Source organism: Daucus carota, chromosome 8 (genome assembly GCF_001625215.2).
Source record: "Daucus carota subsp. sativus chromosome 8, DH1 v3.0, whole genome shotgun sequence".
In the NCBI taxonomy this organism is placed as follows: domain Eukaryota; kingdom Viridiplantae; phylum Streptophyta; class Magnoliopsida; order Apiales; family Apiaceae; genus Daucus; species Daucus carota.
This window is the reverse complement of record NC_030388.2, coordinates 30699954-30718481: the sequence shown is the minus strand read 5'-3', so window position 1 is coordinate 30718481 and position 18528 is coordinate 30699954. Positions and strand designations below refer to the sequence as shown.

The following is an 18528-nucleotide window of genomic DNA, read 5'->3' as shown; positions in this document are numbered from 1 at the left end:
TTAAAATAAGTGCTTCTTGCTTAAAGTAAAAAAGTGAAATAAAAGTTAGAAGTAAGTTAAGATTTATAAGTGATTAAAGTGTTTGGTAAAGAAATAAAAGTTATGAAACAAAAGCTAATAAACTCAACTTTCTTTAAATGCTTCTTGGTTTATTACACAAACGGTACGAATACGTGCTTCTAACTTAAAAAGCCTTCTTACTTAAAAGCGGTAGCCAAACACCCACATACTATTGCTTCGCCAAAATAAATCCATAGTCATGAAATTCATAAAAATTGCAAAATTTTACAATCAACCGAAAAACAGATCGTGTGCACGCCAAATGGAAAAAAAGCCGTCACAGATATTTTTTCGTAACAAATTTTAATATGTACTGTATGACTTATGGGATGCACTTGCGGTGCCGTGATTTGTTCAATAAATTTGCAGATCAACCATGTAAATGAAACTGAACCAAATGTAAAACATTGAAGACAGACTTTCGAATAGGCACAAATCTTGTGGCACCAAACATGTTAATAATGGAGTCATTCGTACTCATTCAAGCTTGGTGGTGTATGCAGCAGATGTGGGACCAGAACAAGAAGACAACCACAAGTCACATGAATTGCACGAGCTGACGAGATTAAAATGAAAAACATCCTCATCTCCGTGATCACGGCTCACGGGTAAGGGTATCCTAAGTATCTTTATAACCTCATACTGTAATATTTACGTGCACATTTAATCTGCGGAATTAGCATTTAAAATAAGTCGAGATTTACGGGTGCATTCGATTGGGATTTTAATGCATTGTTTTTAGTATATGAATTTTAATGGATTGTATGAGATTTTGATTTTGTGCGGATTCTTGATGAAATATCGCAGAAATGAATACCACCAGATTTTGTAGCATAATTTAAAATCCCAATTGAATATCTCAAGATTTTAATAGATTTCAAACAATCCCAATCGAATACCTCGGATTTCATGAATGCAAAAAAATGTTTTAAAAACCCAATCCAATACACCCCTCTTAAATACAATTTTAATGAGTCGTATCTAGTTTTGATTTTATATGATATCTAAATAAAATATCACAAAACTGATATAAAATCTTCAAATTTCATAAGTTCTGATGAAATATCAAAAAATTTAAAATACACCGAAAAATCTCACAAGTTTAGTCTTTAACAGGTCAGTCGAGACGGGAGCCCAGGAAACGGAGCAATATATATACATCATCTGCCTCCGCTCTTTTTCACACTTTTATTATCAAGACATCATGTTTCTCTCTCCTTTGGTTTCTTTACTTTTTCTCGCAGCAGCATTGCTGTGCTGCAACACTCAAGGTGCTGAATCGACTAACAAAATCGGAAATGGCTACCGTCTAATCTCCGTTCAAGACTCCCCTGATGGTGGTCTCGTGGGTCATCTCCAAGTCAAAGAAAAGAACAGTGTTTATGGCCCTGATATTCCCCTGTTGCAACTCTACGTTAAGTAAGTTTTTAAATCTTTCTTAATTACAGCATATTAACCATAATGAATGCATTTTCCTATTCATATTTCATATCTGGGAATGTGGTCTATTAGGCAATGATAAAGTGTCTACTTGTCATAAAAAATAAGGATTAGATTACTTATTTTAAGCCTTTCATGTACCTGTTACGGGACGTCTTGTGCACCGGGCACATTCATCTTTTATATAAAGATTACCTTGATTACACAGGAATCTTGTGTACTGAGTTGGCCTTTTATATACAAGAATGTAGTTAAAGGTATATGTTGAGGTTACATCATTAGTCTTGATTTTGGTATAATTTTGTGACAGGCATGAAACAAATGGGAGATTAAGGGTACATATGACTGATGCAAAGAAGCAAAGATGGGAAGTTCCTTACAATCTTCTACCAAGAGCCCAACCACCTAGCTTAAAACCAACCATTACCAGGTCACTAAACAAGCCTACAATATTTTCACTGGACACTTCAAACACTGACTTAATTTTCAGCTACACCAAAGACCCATTCACCTTTGCAGTGACAAGAAAATCAAATGGCCAGACCCTTTTCAATTCATCAAGCACTTTGGTTTTTAAAGACCAATATCTCGAAATTTCGACCACATTGCCTAAAGATGCATCCCTGTATGGCCTAGGAGAAAATACACAGCCTCATGGAATCAAACTCTATCCAAATGAGCCTTACACATTGTTCACAACAGATATCTCAGCAATTAATTTGAATACAGATCTTTACGGGTCTCATCCGGTTTATATGGACTTGAGAAATGTGGGTGGTGAGGCTCAAGCCCATGCAGTTTTGTTACTGAATAGTAATGGAATGGATGTGGTTTATACAGGGACTTCTTTGACATATAAGGTGATTGGGGGTGTTTTCGACTTTTACTTCTTTTCGGGGCCAACTCCACTTGGTGTGGTGGATCAGTATACTGAGTTTGTGGGGAGACCTGCTGCAATGCCTTACTGGTCATTAGGTAACTAGTTTTTGTTGCAAGGAATCTTTGTTTATTTGTCTGTGCTGCTATCTGTATGACTGCATTCTCTGTTCTTTTTGCACATTAGATTCATAATAGAATAGCAGAACCTCGATAAATGAATATTAAATAACATCGATAAAATTAACATTCTTTCACGGTCCCAGCATTAATAGGAACAATGTATTTTTAACCCCGACAATGGTATATAATATTGACATGATCATCTGAGATAATCTTAAAAACTACTGTTTTATTTTATCATCAATGCAGTAAAACATCAATGCAAGTGTTCTTGGTTTACCTTTACTGTATAATTTTTATCAATGCTTTTGCTGATTACTCTATTATCTTTATGCTAAGTTTCTCAGATTAATTGCTTTTGAACAAGAATGCCTGAGGGCCGTCGTATTAGTCAATAGCAGTATAACAGTTAACTTCCAAATTACTTGAGGGTTCACAATGTTTTTGATTAAGCAAATAATTTTAGTTGGTGTTAGGCATTGTCGCATTCTTAAAACTTACTAATGGCAAAATATAAGTTTAGACATATGTTCCGTAAGATTACAGAATACTGATAAAATGTATGTTGGTTAATCCTAAATTGAGGTTTAACTAGAAAAATAGTATACTATTAAGCTTCTCTATAACATAACTAATTGAGTCCCCATTCTACCATGTCACCCTGCAAAATACATTGACATTTAATTTTGATTGGACATGTTGGTGCTGTAGTTTTAGCAGGAGCATATTTCTTCATTACAGCTCCTAAGTTGGCTCGTAAGTCATGACGAAACCAAACATGACTAAAACTCATGTATTCTGGTACTGCAGGATTTCACCAATGCCGATGGGGCTACCATAACCTGTCTGTAGTTGAAGATGTTGTTGACAACTACAAGAAAGCTCAAATCCCACTTGATGTGATCTGGAATGATGACGATCATATGGATTTCCACAAGGACTTTACCCTTAATCCCGTTGCCTACCCTCGTGAAAAGCTAGTAGCATTTTTAGATAAAATACATTCTCAGGGCATGAAGTACATTGTTCTAATTGATCCAGGTATTAATGTCAATTCTACCTACGGTGTTTACCAAAGAGGCATGGCCAGTGATGTCTTCATCAAATATCATGGCAAGCCTTATCTAGCCCAAGTATGGCCAGGAGCTGTGTACTTTCCAGACTTTCTAAATCCCAAAACTGTTTCATGGTGGGGTGATGAAATCAAACGGTTCCATGAGCTTGTCCCTGTTGATGGCCTTTGGATTGACATGAATGAAGCATCAAATTTCTGCTCAGGATTGTGTACAATACCTGAAGGTATAAAGTGTCCCTCGGTAACAGGCCCGGGTTGGGATTGCTGCTTAGATTGCAAAAACATTACAGACACAAGATGGGATAATCCACCTTACAAGATAAATGCTTCTGGAATGGGGGAAGCAATCGGATTTAAAACAATTGCAACTAGTGCCACACACTACAAGGGAGTTTTGGAGTATGATGCCCATAGTCTTTATGGATTCTCTCAATCTATTGCGACTCACAAGGCACTTGAAGGGTTACAAGGGAAGCGTCCATTCATATTGACACGCTCCACTTTTGTTGGATCTGGCCATTATGCTGCTCATTGGACTGGTGACAATAAGGGTACATGGGAAGATCTCCGCTATTCTATTTCAACCATATTAAATTTTGGCATATTTGGGGTTCCTATGGTAGGATCAGATATATGTGGTTTTTATCCCGCACCAACTGAAGAGCTTTGCAACCGTTGGATTGAAGTTGGTGCTTTCTATCCTTTTTCAAGAGATCATGCAAATTACTATTCTCCTAGACAAGAGCTTTATCAATGGGAATCAGTTGCAGAGTCTGCTAGAAATGCACTGGGAATGAGGTATAAACTCCTCCCATATCTTTACACATTGACATATGAGGCACATACCAGTGGAGCTCCAATTGCGCGTCCCCTGTTCTTCTCATTTCCGCAATACACTGAGTGTTACGGATTAAGCACACAGTTCCTGATAGGAAGTAGCATGATGGTCTCACCAGTTCTCGAGTCAAATAAAACAAAGGTCGATGCACTTTTTCCTCCAGGTACTTGGTACAGCATGTTTGATATGTCACAATCCATCGTCTCAGAAGGCGGCCAATTTGTAGAACTAGATGCTCCATTGCATGTGATCAATGTCCATGTTTACCAGAATGCAATTATCCCAATGCAGCAAGGCGGAATGATATCTAAAGAAGCTAGAATGACTCCATTTAGCCTTGTGGTGACCTTCCCTGCAGGGGCTACTGAAGGTAAAGCCACAGGAAATCTTTTCCTCGACGAAGATGAGCTGCCCGAAATGAAACTTGGAAATGGTTATTCAACTTATGTAGAGTTCTACGCAACTGTTAGCCAAGGAAAAGTTAAAGTGTGGTCAAATGTTCAGGAGCCCAAGTTTGCATCAGATAGAGGCTGGATTATTGAGAAAGTTACTGTATTGGGATTGAACGGAGCTAAAGGTACATTTGCTGTTGAAGTTGATGATGCCACTGTGGATGTATCAAGTGTAGATATAACTACAACAGAAAACGATGATCCAAATGGCGCCGGTGTTATAAGAAAGAGCAAGATGGTGGTGATTAAAGGTTTGAAATTGGCAGTTGGGAAAAAGTTTGCAATGTCCTGGAAATTGAAGGCTGAAAACTAAACCTGTTTTTTTTCTTCATCCGGAAAGGAGATGAGCTAAATTTGTACTCATCCTTTTCTACACAAACACATGTAAGCAAGTTAAGACAATTTCTAGAATAAGAATGCAAAGAGTTTGATCATTTTTTTGCTCTTTTAGAAATAGAATGTGTGACTGACACTGGAAATTGTATTTCTCAATTCTACACACGCAGCGCGAAGAAAATGAGAATCACAGAATGATTCCTTACAACACACATTATATAGCTAGGCTTATGAAGTTATCAGTAGACTGAAATACAATTTCCATACTGCAGATAGAAACACGAATCATATAGATCTCATCCATTCGATGATATTGCCAAAGTTCTTGAATGAGCTACCATCTTGCACACTGTTTGCAATCTTTTCTTTTAGGTCCACAGCTCTCGCTTTATAATTTAAGTCACCAACTAGTTGCTCAACCTTGTTCTTAATTTCCTCTTTTGTAATGATGCCAGCCCCATCTCTCTCGAACCCCAGTCCTACCTTCCAGACATCACAAATATACGTCTCGTTGAGGAACTGATCAACAATGTAAGGCCAGCAGAGGAAAGGAACTCCGTTACTCAGACCTTCTGTAGTAGAATTCCAGCCGCAATGGCTCATGAAACAAGCAATTGACGGATGACTCAGAACTTTCTCCTGTGGCGCCCAACTTACTATTTTTCCGCGAAATCCTATTCTCCCTTCAAACTCTTTTCTGAAAGCTTCTTCATTTGTCATACCAGGACGCAGAACCCACAGGAATGGCTTGTTAGTCAGCTGAAGGCCTAAAGCAAGTTCCTGAAATTGTGTTTGATCAAAAATAGTAAAGCTTCCAAATGCAGCATAAATAACCGAACAAGCCGGTTGTTGATCAAGCCATGCTAAGCAGTCATCATCTTCGGCCCAAAAATTGCATGCCTGGTTTCCAAGCTTATTGCCTGCGGAAAGTGGACCTACTGGCAATATCTCTGGAAACAATGAAAATGGAGCTGCCTCCAGCTCCAAAGCTGTATTGCATATTATCAAGTCTGCGAATCCCAACAATTTATTGTTGTCAACAAGAAAATAAAACAAACTCTTTTGTGCCGTTATATCATTGATGCAAGTCCATGCAAATGTTTCAGTTTTGATAGCAGGCATTGTGGCTGATAGATAAACCATCTGTTTCTTTAAAATGGTTCCTGCATTGAAATTTATTAAACTCCGGAACTCAGTTGTTTGCTACATGCATAAAATTGGGTATAAAAAGACATGATAATTGAGGTAAGATATTATAATCGGTGCTATATATGTGCTAACAGGGAGCTCATTCTAATCAAAACTCAACACATGTCATTTTGTGAAAGATTTCCGATTTTGTGTGTAAAGCATTTTCCGAAATATAATTACTTAACTAATTATAGGGAAGAGAAAGAGTTCTCACCGTTCTTGTCTATTACACCATCTTCAATAAGCTTAGGGATACTACAGAAGACAGCAAATGTGGTAGCTGATGCAGGATAGAAAGCAAGTCCCTTAATCCCCATATTTTTCGCAACCTGGAAAGCCCATCCAGTAGCTCCTTCAGCGACAACACAAGCTACATTTTTACCTTCACTCTTCATGTTTTTAATCAGCTCCTCCAGCTTACCAGGCATCACTCTCCTCATTGCTTCATTGGCCTTCACAAAATCAGTCCTATCCCCCCCTAGTTCCAATCCATCTGGAATCGAAACCAGGCTTATCATATCCTCGTTGACATCAACGTCTTTCTTCGACACTGCTTCAAGGACACGCATGTGATTAAAATCAGTGTTTACAAACGTAGCTCTGATACCATGTTCTATGACTTTTCGCACAAGTTTCATCATCGGAATTACATGGCCTTGCGCGGGGTATGGTATTGCTATGACATGCAGGAGAGGGCTCATCATATCTCTATCGTTGTTAACTTAAAATTCTCAGTTGTTTACTAAGGAGCTTGGAGACTATTAAGTACTGCTTATGTAGAGATTTTTCAGTTGGCCTGGTTTAATGTTCATTTAACTGGTTTGGTGTTCTGTTAGGCTTACTATCAATTCTTCTGACAAAAAAGATACGCATGATCAAATTTTGCCAACATGCACGGTTAATTTTGTCGTGCCAAATTTGCGTGGTTTTTGTTTCTCATCGTTCATGTCTCACTCTCTTTTATTTATTTATTTCATTTTCCCTTTCCCCTGCACCCTTCTTTTCTGATTTCGAGAAAAGACCTGTAGATCACCATCTCTTCAAGTAATGTCCAAACAATGATAGTTGTGAAAAACTATGATATTGAGTTAATTAAGTGGTGGTTTCACTCTTCTTTAGGGGTAATTAACAAGTGCGATTCATGTAACATGAAATAATAAAAGTTTATAGAAATTATGTAAAATTATGCACTCAAGCATTTTCCAGGCCTACTCGTTTTGCTATATTTACTAAACTTATCCACTTATAAAAAGATTTTACATCATTTAGAATAAGAACACAAAGAGCTGAGCATTTTCTTGCTCTTTCAGTGTTAAATGTGATTGACAATATAAATTATGCTAAGACCTGGCCAACTGGCTTGTGAAGTTAATTGTTTTGACAAATATGACTTATAACCTTACGGAGTATCTGTTCGCAACACTTTTCCAGTTGAGCCAGAAATATTATCAGTAATGTCATATAGTATAAATTCTTTTTTTTTTTTTTGGTCAGAATCACATAGTAAATTTTTAGTAGTACATATAAGTCTATAAACAGGAATATCAACCAAATGCAGCTATAGCAGATGGGATTATTTCCGCGCAGCTCTATAGAATCATACTGCAACTTGAATCACGAATCATATAGATTTCATCCATTCGACAATCTTGCCAAAGTTCTTGAATGAGCTACCATCTTGCACAGTACTGTTAGCAATTTTTTCTTTTAAATCCACAGCCCTCATTTTATAATTCAAGTCACCAACTATTTGCTCAACCTTGTTCTTAATTTCCTCTTTTGTAACGATGCCAGTCCCGTCTTTCTCAAACCCCAGTCCCACCTTCCAGACGTCACAAATATACGTCTCGTTGAGGAACTGATCAACAATGTAAGGCCAGCAGAGGAAAGGAACTCCGTTGCTCAGACCCTCTGTAGTAGAATTCCAGCCGCAATGGCTCATGAAACAAGCAATTGACGGATGGTTCAGAACTTTCTCCTGTGGCGCCCAATTTACTATTTTTCCACGACACCCTATCCTCCCTTCAAATTCTTTTCGGAAAGGTTCTGCATTTGACATACCAGGACGCAGAACCCACAGGAATGGCTTGTTCATTAGCTCGAGGCCTAAAGCCAATTCCTGAAATTGTGTTTGATCAAAATCAGCAGTGCTTCCAAAGGCAGCATAAATAACCGAACAAGCCGGTTGTTGATCAAGCCATGCTAAACAGTCATCGTCTTCGGCCCAAAAATTGGATGCCTGATTTCCAAGCTTATTGCTCGCGGTGAGTGGACCTACGGGCAATATCTCTGGAAATAATGAAAATGTAGCTGCCTCCAGGTCAAAAGCTGTATTGCAGACTATGAAGTCTGCCGATTTCAAAAAATTATTGTTTTCTATAGGAAATTGAAAGAAGCTGTTTTGTGCTGATATATCATTGATGCAAGCCCATCCAAATGTTTCGGTTTTGATTGCAGGCATTGTGGCTGATAGATGGATCTTCTGCTTCTTTAAAATGGTCCCTGCATTGAAATTTATTAAACTCCGGAACTCAGTTGTTTGCTACATGCATAAAATTGGGTATAAAATGACATGATAATTGAGGTAAGATATTATAATTGGTGCTATATATGTGCTAACAGGGAGCTCATTCTAATCAAATCTCAACATATGTCGTTTTGTGAAAGATTTCTTATCCGATTTTGTGTGTAAAGCATTTTCCGAAATATAATTATAGGGAAGAGAAAGAGTTCTCACCGTTCTTGTCTATTACACCATCTTCAATAAGCTTAGGGATACTACGGAAGACAGCAAATGTGGTAGCTGATACAGGATAGAAAGCAAGTCCCTTAATCCCCATATTTTTCGCAACCTGGAAAGCCCATCCAGTAGCTCCTTCAGCAACAACACAAGCTACATTTTTACCTTCACTCTTCATGTTTTTAATCAGCTCCTCCAGCTTACCAGGCATCACTCTCCTCATTGCTTCATTGGCCTTTAAAAAATCAGTCCTATCCCCCCCTAGTTCCAATCCATCTGGAATCGAAACCAGGCTTATCATATCCTCGTTTACATCAACGTCTTTCTTCGACATTGCTTCAAGGACACGCATGTGATTAAAATCAGTGTTTACAAACGTAGCTCTGATACCATGTTCTGTGACTTTTCGCACAAATTTCATCATTGGAATTACATGGCCTAGTTTAATGTTATTGCTATGGTATGGTATTGCTATGACATGCAGCCATGCAGGAGAGGGCTCATCATATCTCTATCGTTGTGATTCTCAGTTGTTTACTGAGTAGCTTGTACTGCAGCTTATGTGCAGATTCTTTAGTTGGCCTAGTTTAATGTTCATTTAACTGGTTTGGTTGTCTGTTAGGCTAACTATCAATTCTTCTGACAAAAAAGATACTACACATGATCAAATTTTGCCCACATGCACGGTTAATTTTGTCGTGCCAAATTTGGGTGGTTTTTGTTTCTCATCGTTCATATCTCGCTCTCTTTTCTTTCTTTCTTTCATGTTCCCTTTCTCCTGCACCCTTCTTTTCTGATTTGGACAAAAGACCTGCAGATCACGATTTCTTCAAGTAATGTCCAAACTATGATAGTTGTGAAACATGATCCGAAATATCATTTATTAAGGCCGTACAATCCAGTGTATTGATTCTTACAAGATAATGATATATAATATTGTGTTTAAATCTAATAATCACTATAAAATGTAACACATAGTGTAAACGCTGCATGAATAAGCTTGCAGAGTTTCAAAACACTACACAATCAATCTGATGTTAAGAAGTGAAAAAGGGATAAAAATACATGATCTAGCGTTTTGGATTGCAAAATAATATTTGAGGCCATCTTCTCCGATGATAATATTTGAGACCTTGTACCTTAAAAAAAATGATCGACTGTGCCAACACATGTGATTTGGTCCTTTTATGTTTTGGTCAGGGACATATATTCTGTTTATTTCACTTTCGAAGAAATCAAAATGATTTGAAGTTAGGCGGTGGGTTTCACTCTTCTTTAGCAGTAACAAGTGTGATTCATGTAACATGAAAATAATAAAATTTTATAGAAATTATCTAAAATTATGCACTCAAGCATTTTCCAGGCCTATTTGTTTTGCTATTTTTACTAAACTTATCCACTTATAAAAAGATTTTACATCATTTAGAATAAGAACACAAAGAGCTGAGCATTTTCTTGCTCTTTCAGAGTTAAATCTGATTGACAATATAAATTAGAGTTAATTGCAATTTGCAATTGGCACCCCTTTGGTTTCGCCTTATTGCACATTGCACCTAATAGTTTTGGAAAATACACTTTGCAGCCCCAGATTTTTAACCCGTAGACACTTTGCACCCTTTCTGTTAATTTCTGCCGTTACCGTTAACTTTTGTAGGGGTATTTTGGTAAATTTAATTATATTTGATTAAAATCATACTTTTATTTAAATTTTCTGACCATCTAAACAATATTTTTCGGAAAAACTTAAACAACGAAAATTGTAGAGAATAAAAAGATCTATTTAGAACAATAAGGTTCAAAATTTAAATAATTATTTAAAAATGATTGTTCATTTTTACAAGATTGCTAATTTTTGAATTTTTTAAAAATAATTATAAAAAGAATTACGAAAATTTTGAACCTTATAGTTCTAAGAAGATCCTTTTATTCTCTACAACTTTCGTTCTTTAAGTTTTTCCGAAAAATATCGTTTAGATGGTCAAAAAATTTAAATAAAGATCTGATTTTAATTAAATATAATTAAATTTCCCAAAATGCCCCTGCAAAAATTAACGGTAACGGCAGAATTTAACGGAAAGGGTGCAAAGTGTCTACGGATTAAAAATCTGGGGATGCAAAGTGTATTTTCCAAAACTATTAGGTGCAATGTGCAATAAGCCGAAACCAAAGGGGTGCCAATTGCAATTAACTCTATAAATTATGCTAAGACCTGGCCAACTAGCTTGTGAAGTTATTTTTTTTTGACAAATATGACTTATCTTACCGAATATCTGTTCACAGCAATTCTCGAGTTGAGCCAGAGATATTAGTAATGTCATATAGTAAATTCATTTTTTTGTCATAATCACATAGTATATTTTTAGTAGTACGTATAAGTCTATAAACAGGAATATCAACCAAATGCAGGTATAGCAGATGGGATTATTTCCGCAAACCTCTGTAGACTGTAATACAATTACAATACTAATGATTCAATCTCCATACTGCATCTAAAATCCCGAATCATATAGATCTCATCCACTCCACAATCTTGCCAAAGTTCTTGAATGAGCTACCATCTCGCACACTGTTAGCAATTTTTTCTTTTAGTTCCACAGCCCTTGCTTTATAATTTAAGTCACCAACTATTTGCTCAACCTTCTTCTTAATTTCCTCTTTTGTAACGATGCCAGTCCCATCTTTCTCGAACCCCAGTCCCAACTTCCAGACATCACAAATATACGTCTCGTTGAGGAACTGATCAACAATGTAAGGCCAGCAGAGGAAAGGAACTCCGTTGCTCAGACCTTCTGTAGTAGAATTCCAACCGCAATGGCTCATGAAACAAGCAATTGACGGATGACTCAGAACTTTCTCCTGTGGCGCCCAACTTACTATTTTTCCATGACATCCTATTCTCTCTTCAAACTCTTTCCAGAAAGGCTCTGCATTTGACATTCCAGGACGCAGAACCCACAGGAACGGCTTGTTCGTTAGCTCAAGGCCTAAAGCCAATTCCTGAAATTGTGTTTGATCAATATCAGCAGTGCTTCCAAAGGCAGCATAAATAACCGAACAAGCCGGTTGTTGATCAAGCCATGCTAAACAGTCATCGTCTTCGGCCCAAAAATTGGATGCCTGATTTCCAAGCTTATTGCTCGCGGCGAGTGGACCTACGGGCAATATCTCTGGAAATAATGAAAATGTAGCTGCCTCCAGGTCAAAAGCTGTATTGCAGACTATAAAGTCTGCCGATTTCAGAAAATTATTGTTTTCAATAAGAAATTTAAAGAAGCTGTTTTGTGCCGATATATCATTGATGCAAGCCCATCCAAATGTTTCAGTTTTGATTGCAGGCATTGTGGCTGATAGATGGATCTTCTGCTTCTTTAAAATGGTCCCTGCATTAATTGAGGTTTATTTAAGTTCACCCATATTACAGTTGGTTGCTCAGTTTATCAGCATGGCTTGATTAATTGTTTGGTATTGCAATTATTATATCGTTGACAAAACAAGGTACTACTACTACATTTATTTCGCAGATCATGCAGATTTACTTATGAGGGTCTTTATTTTACTATTTTAGTCTTTCTTATTGGGAGTTTTCATTTGTTCCAAGTGTTTGTGCCGAACACTCAAGTCTTCATTTATTTCAAGTATCAGTGTCGAACACTCGAACATGTATGAAAACTGAAAATTTTATATTAGATCAAAAAACATGTAAAAATTTCATAATGTTGACGAGTACGACTGTTCAATCTGGACGCTTAAGCCGAGTGTGAGTAATAACAAATTTTTACTTTGCTGAAAAAATAATTTAACCTTAGCAGTTTTCCTAGCTATCATTCTCAGTACCAGACCTTTGAAAACCTTAACAGGCTTACTTTGACAATTGCATGTTATCGATTAGCGGTAGCGGATTGAATTAACTATGTGTTGAGCAGTTAATTGAGTTAATTATTTTGACTATCACATTCAAATAATTTTTTAAACGAAATTGTTTGGTTAATAGTTACTTGTTTTTTAACTAAACTCATGATAATTTTCTAATTCGAAAGCTTCTTTGGCAAATCAAGTTCAAATTATCACTGTTTCAATTCCTCAACTAACAAAAACACCATCATAGAGGATTCATCCAGCTAAATCTCTAGTTTAGTTCAATCCCCTAAATTTGTCTTAAACATCTAATTTATAAAAACGATCATAGCTAGTGATGGGTCTTTCTGGTGCACACAGCCACACACTAACATATCATTTTTATTTAAGCAGAAGATTTTGATTAGTGAAGATTTCTGTGCACGTAGGGGCGACAATGATTAATATCATTGGAGCCAATAGAAATTCACAATATGACTAAAAAGTGGTTGTTAGTATGTGCCTAGAAAATGCGTTAATCAATTAGAAAGAGGAAGAGATCTCACCATTCTTGTCTACCATTCCATCTTCAATAAGCTTAGGGATACTAAGAAAAACAGCCAAAGTTGTAGCCGAAGCTGGATAAAACGCAAGCCCCTTAATTCCCATCTTTTTCGCAACCTCAAACGCCCATCCAGTAGCTCCTTCAGCAACAACACAAGCTATATTTTCACCTTCATTCTTCATCTTTTTTATCAGCTCCTCCAGCTCACCAGGCATCACTCTCCCCATCGCTTCATGCGACTTCGCAATATCATTCCTATTCTCCTCTAATTCCATTCCATCCGGGATCGAGACCAAGCGTACCATGTCCTCGTCTGCATGATCAGTCCCGTTCTTCGACATTGCTTTCATGACACGCTTGTGATTGAATTCGGTGTTTACGAACGTCACTTTGAAACCGTGTTCGGCGATTTTTCGAACAAGTTTCATCATTGGATTTACATGGCCTTGTGCCGGGTATGGTATTGCTATGACATGCAGGAGGGTGCTCATAACTCTCTCGTTGTTCATTTGTTATTTCTCACTGTTTTTGTGTGTAGGTCTGGTTTTCACTTAAATGATTTGCTGGGAGCTGGTTTTACTATAAATTTCTATAGCACAAGACATCTGTGTGTAGATGAAAAGAATAGAATTAGAAAACGAAATTAGAATATATTTCAAAAAAAGAAGAAAAAGAAATTAGAATATATTTCAAAGATATTCAAATTGTATTTTTTTTCACAAATACTATGCAATCATATATCCCACCTGATTTGTAATTCCGTAACCAAAAATCAACAATTTTCGACCAACCTTTTTTCAACCAGTATCAACATTATTTATGACTACAACCGTATTTTTAGAAATTTCTCAAGAAATTATTAAATAGGTAAAATTTATTTTTTAAACTGGGAATGTGATTTTGAAAATATACAAAATACGGGATTGAATATAAGAAAAATTAAAATTTACAATCAATTATCCATAATTCAAATCTCATTCAATTTCTTTCGAATTTATTTATCCGGACCAACCATAACAATTAATACAGTACATCAAGTGCAGTATAGTCACACTCACACAGGAACAACTAATGGGCATTGCCATAATATACCATTGAATTTTTTCGCGTGGTATTTAAGAACGTTCATATCTCTCATCCTAGCTTTTGACATGATCCTTCTCGATATTATTTTGGCAGATAATATAGTTATAATATGTTGTTGGTGTTGTAAGTTGATTGCCATTCACCCATGTGGTCAAATAAGGAATAGTATGGCTAGGTTTAGGTTTTGATATATTTGGCATGCAATTAATTCCTTGTCTGATGCATTGCAATTTGAAGGCTATAAATAGATGCCTTACTTCAATGTAAAACTTGCACCCGAGCTTTCTTTCTATGCTCAGTTTCTTACCCTCCTTCTGTCAAATTTAGTAGCTCTCCGGTTGTTCTTTTATAGCTAGTATATTACAACACGTTATCAGCACGAAGCCCTGCCAGAACTGAGAAGGTATAATTTTATTCAAATGTATATATATAGTAGACGTGGTTATACCCTCTACAAATAATTTAAATATATGTGACCAGAGTAGACGTGGTTATACCCTCTACTAATAATTTATATATATAACCGGAGTAGACGTGGTTACACCCTCTACTAATATTTTAACTACATATGGCCGGAGCACCGCCTATTTACGGTCCCATATAATTTTGGGTAATACCGAAATATAGTGGGAACCTTAATTTATAAATTGCCTGCCTATCGGATAATAATTCTTTTGTGCCTAACTAACTTATGCAGGATTTTCCACTTAAATATATTATTGGTTGGAGATAACCTGTATACGCAGACGTCCGTATGGCGGGTGAAAATCCATTTGTCATTTTATATATAGATCTATTTATAATATCGATGATAATATTGATGTACACATTTATTATTGCTTACTTGTTAACGCACCAGATTCAGTAAGATTTTATGTAATATTTATATTGAAAATTTAAGTTAATAATTTTGGTGTTAAATTCAGATTAAAATGACAAATCTTACAAACTTGTCGTTCGTTGCATTGGACATTTCTGGGGAGAATTATCTATCGTGGGTACAAGATGTAAAGTTGCATTTGGGTTCAAAGAAATTAGGCAACACAATAAAGGCAGAAAACACATCCACAATTGAAGAAAATTTCACCTCTATTATTTTCCTTCGACACCACATGCATGAAGATCTAAAATCTGAGTACCTAGAAGTCGAGGATCCCTTTATTTTATGGGAAAATCTAAAGGATAGGTTCGATCATCAGAAACTAGTTTATCTACCTGCAGCTGAAAATGATTGGGCTAATCTAAGGCTTCAAGATTTTAAGAGTGTTCGGGCATATAGCTCAGCACTATTCAAAATAAGTTCTAGGCTCATTATGTGTGGTGAGATTGTTACTGAGAAAAGAAAGATCGACAAAACATTATCTACTTTTCATCCCAATAATATCAATTTAGCCGAGATGTACAGGGAGCGCAAGTTTACCAAGTTTGGGGATCTCCTTTCAACCCTCCTTGTTGCCGAGCAGAATCATGAATTGGTGATTAAGAATCATCAATCCCGTCCAACGGGATCTGCTCCTTTACCAGAAGTAAATAACACGACATTCCAGCAGAATGTACGTGGAAAAGGGCATAGAGGTGGACGAGGCCATGGTCGCTACCGTGGACGAGGCCGTGGTCGTGGGCATTTTCGTCCTTATAATAGCTCTGGTCACCAGAAGTGGCAACCTGAAACACAGAGCAAAAGAAAGGCACCACAAGGAGGGAAAACTGACAATTTATGTCACAAGTGTGGAATGGAAGGACATTGGTCACGTAATTGTTATATCCCACAACATCTTGTTGATTTATATCAGTCATCTAAAAGATCGAAAGGGAAAATGGTGGAAACCAATTTCGCCAACAACTTAGATGATTCTCTCATAATAGCAACCGGAGGAATAAGTGTTAATGGCCCTAATAATGAAACTCCCATATGGGAGGCTGAGGATTAGTTTCATTAGCAATTAGATGAATGAGCATTAATGGTCCGAATTACTATAATTACTAGTGTGTAATGTGTGTTTTATTTGAACTATGTAATGTGTTATGTTCTTATAAATTATGTTTCTTAATTATATACAGAATGGATTCTGAAGATATATGCATTGCTGATTGTGGTACAACTCATACGATTCTACAGAATCGAAAATACTTTACCCATATAACCAAAACCGAAGCTCAAGTTGGAACGATTTCTGGCGTATCTAATATAATCGAAGGTTTTGGAAAAGCTAGTTTCGTCTTACCTAATGGTACACACCTGCATATTCCAAATGCATTATTTTCTAGTAAGTCCACTAGAAATCTTCTTAGTTTTAAAGATATCAGACTTAACGGATTTCACATTGAAACCACTTCTGAGGCTGGTAAAGAATATCTCCTTATTACTTCTGCTAATTCTAGCAACAAGAAAATCTTAGAAAAGTTTCACTCACTTTCCTCAGGATTATATATGATGAAAATCAGAACCATTGAGTCACACAATGTCATTGCTTCCAAACTCATAGATCCAAAATCATTTACCCTTTGGCATGAAAGATTAGGTCATCCTGGAGTCTCTATGATGCGTCGTATTATAGAAAATTCTACTGGACATCCTCTTAGAGATCTTAAAGTTCTTTCCAAAAATGATCTTCCATGTTCAGCATGTTCTTTAGGAAAACTGATTACTCGGCCATCTCCTACTAAAGTTAAGCTTGAAAGTCCAAGCTTTCTAAAAAGGATCCAAGGCGACATATGTGGACCTATCCACCCATCATCTGGTCCATTTAGGTACTTCATGGTATTAATCGATGCCTCAACTAGATGGTCTCATGTTTGTCTTCTCTCAACTCGTAATGATGCTTTTGCAAAATTACTTGCCCAGATAATCAAATTGCGAGCTCAATTCCCTGATCATTGTATTAAGTCAATTCGTTTAGACAATGCCGGCGAATTCACATCTGCAACCTTTGTCGACTATTGCATGTCTGTAGGAATTTCAGTTGAACACCCAGTTCCTCATGTACATACACAAAATGGGCTAGCCGAGTCCTTTATCAAAAGGCTTCAACTTATTGCAAGACCGTTGTTATTGAAAGCAAAATTACCTACCTCTATATGGGGTCATGCAATACTTCATGCTGCTAATCTTATTAGGATTAGACCAACTGCCTATAATCAACATTCTCCACTACAGCTGGTACTTGGTCAAATTCCTAATATTTCTCACTTCAAAATCTTCGGAAGTGCTGTATATGTACCTATTGCTCCACCACAGCGATCGAAGATGGGAGCTCAAAGAAGAATAGGTATCTACGTTGGTTTTGATTCGACATCAATAATTAGATATCTTGAACCACTAACTGGAGACTTATTTACTGCACGATATGCTGATTGTCATTTTGACGAGTCTTTGTTTCCTCCCTTAGGGGGAGATAAACATGTGAATAAGGTTAATCCTGACATAACATGGAATGCATCAAGATTACATTTTCTAGATCCACGTACCGGTCACTGCGAACTTGAAGTTAAAAGAATTATCCATATGCAAAATATCGCAAACCAAATGCCTGACGCATTTAACGATTCTAGAAATGTAATAAAATCTCATATACCTGCAGTAAATGCTCCAGCTAGAGTAGATATACCAATTCAAAAATCAAATACAAATGAATTGGTTACAGATTCAAAGCCACGCCTGAAGCGTGGTAGACCGGTCGGTGCAAAAGATGTTGCACCAAGAAAAAGAAAAACAAAGAAAATCGCCCCTGAAGTGGCAAATGCTCCAGAAGAAGCAAATACCCCTGAAGTGGTATTATCTCCTGAAGAGATTCCCGTCCCTGAAGATTCGGGATTGAACAATCATGAAATTTCAATAAATTATGTGCATGATATGAAATTATGGGATAGAAGTAAAGCCATAATTGATGATCTATTTGTGTATTCTGCGGC

At 36.7% G+C, this 18528-nt stretch overlaps 5 protein-coding genes across 5 annotated transcripts; 2 read left to right on the top strand and 3 right to left on the bottom strand.

Moving 5' to 3' along the window:
* The first annotated feature begins 1235 nt into the window (after positions 1-1235).
* On the top strand, positions 1236-5298 carry LOC108199871 (alpha-xylosidase 1). Its single transcript, XM_017367872.1, has 3 exons — positions 1236-1479; positions 1811-2475; positions 3310-5298. Exons 1-3 carry the CDS (start codon positions 1265-1267, stop codon positions 5175-5177), a joined length of 2748 nt encoding a protein of 915 aa, XP_017223361.1. The 5' UTR covers positions 1236-1264; the 3' UTR covers positions 5178-5298.
* A 77-nt stretch (positions 5299-5375) lies between these two features.
* LOC108199872 (UDP-glycosyltransferase 83A1-like) lies at positions 5376-7106 on the bottom strand. Its single transcript, XM_017367873.2, has 2 exons — positions 6606-7106; positions 5376-6363 (listed from the first exon to the last, which is right to left on the bottom strand). Exons 1-2 carry the CDS (start codon positions 7093-7095, stop codon positions 5486-5488), a joined length of 1368 nt encoding a protein of 455 aa, XP_017223362.1. The 5' UTR covers positions 7096-7106; the 3' UTR covers positions 5376-5485.
* Positions 7107-8012: 906 nt separating this feature from the next.
* On the bottom strand, positions 8013-9552 carry LOC108198548 (UDP-glycosyltransferase 83A1-like). Its single transcript, XM_017366302.1, has 2 exons — positions 9129-9552; positions 8013-8893 (listed from the first exon to the last, which is right to left on the bottom strand). The coding sequence occupies exons 1-2, from the start codon at positions 9550-9552 to the stop codon at positions 8013-8015; spliced, it is 1305 nt and encodes a 434-aa protein (XP_017221791.1).
* Positions 9553-11552: 2000 nt separating this feature from the next.
* Positions 11553-14114, bottom strand: LOC108197861 (UDP-glycosyltransferase 83A1-like). The gene is made up of 2 exons (XM_017365588.2): positions 13532-14114; positions 11553-12511 (listed from the first exon to the last, which is right to left on the bottom strand). The coding sequence occupies exons 1-2, from the start codon at positions 14037-14039 to the stop codon at positions 11634-11636; spliced, it is 1386 nt and encodes a 461-aa protein (XP_017221077.1). The 5' UTR covers positions 14040-14114; the 3' UTR covers positions 11553-11633.
* A 1434-nt stretch (positions 14115-15548) lies between these two features.
* On the top strand, positions 15549-16547 carry LOC108197645 (uncharacterized). Its single transcript, XM_017365318.2, has one exon. The coding sequence runs from the start codon at positions 15549-15551 to the stop codon at positions 16545-16547; it is 999 nt and encodes a 332-aa protein (XP_017220807.2).
* Positions 16548-18528: the final 1981 nt, after the last annotated feature.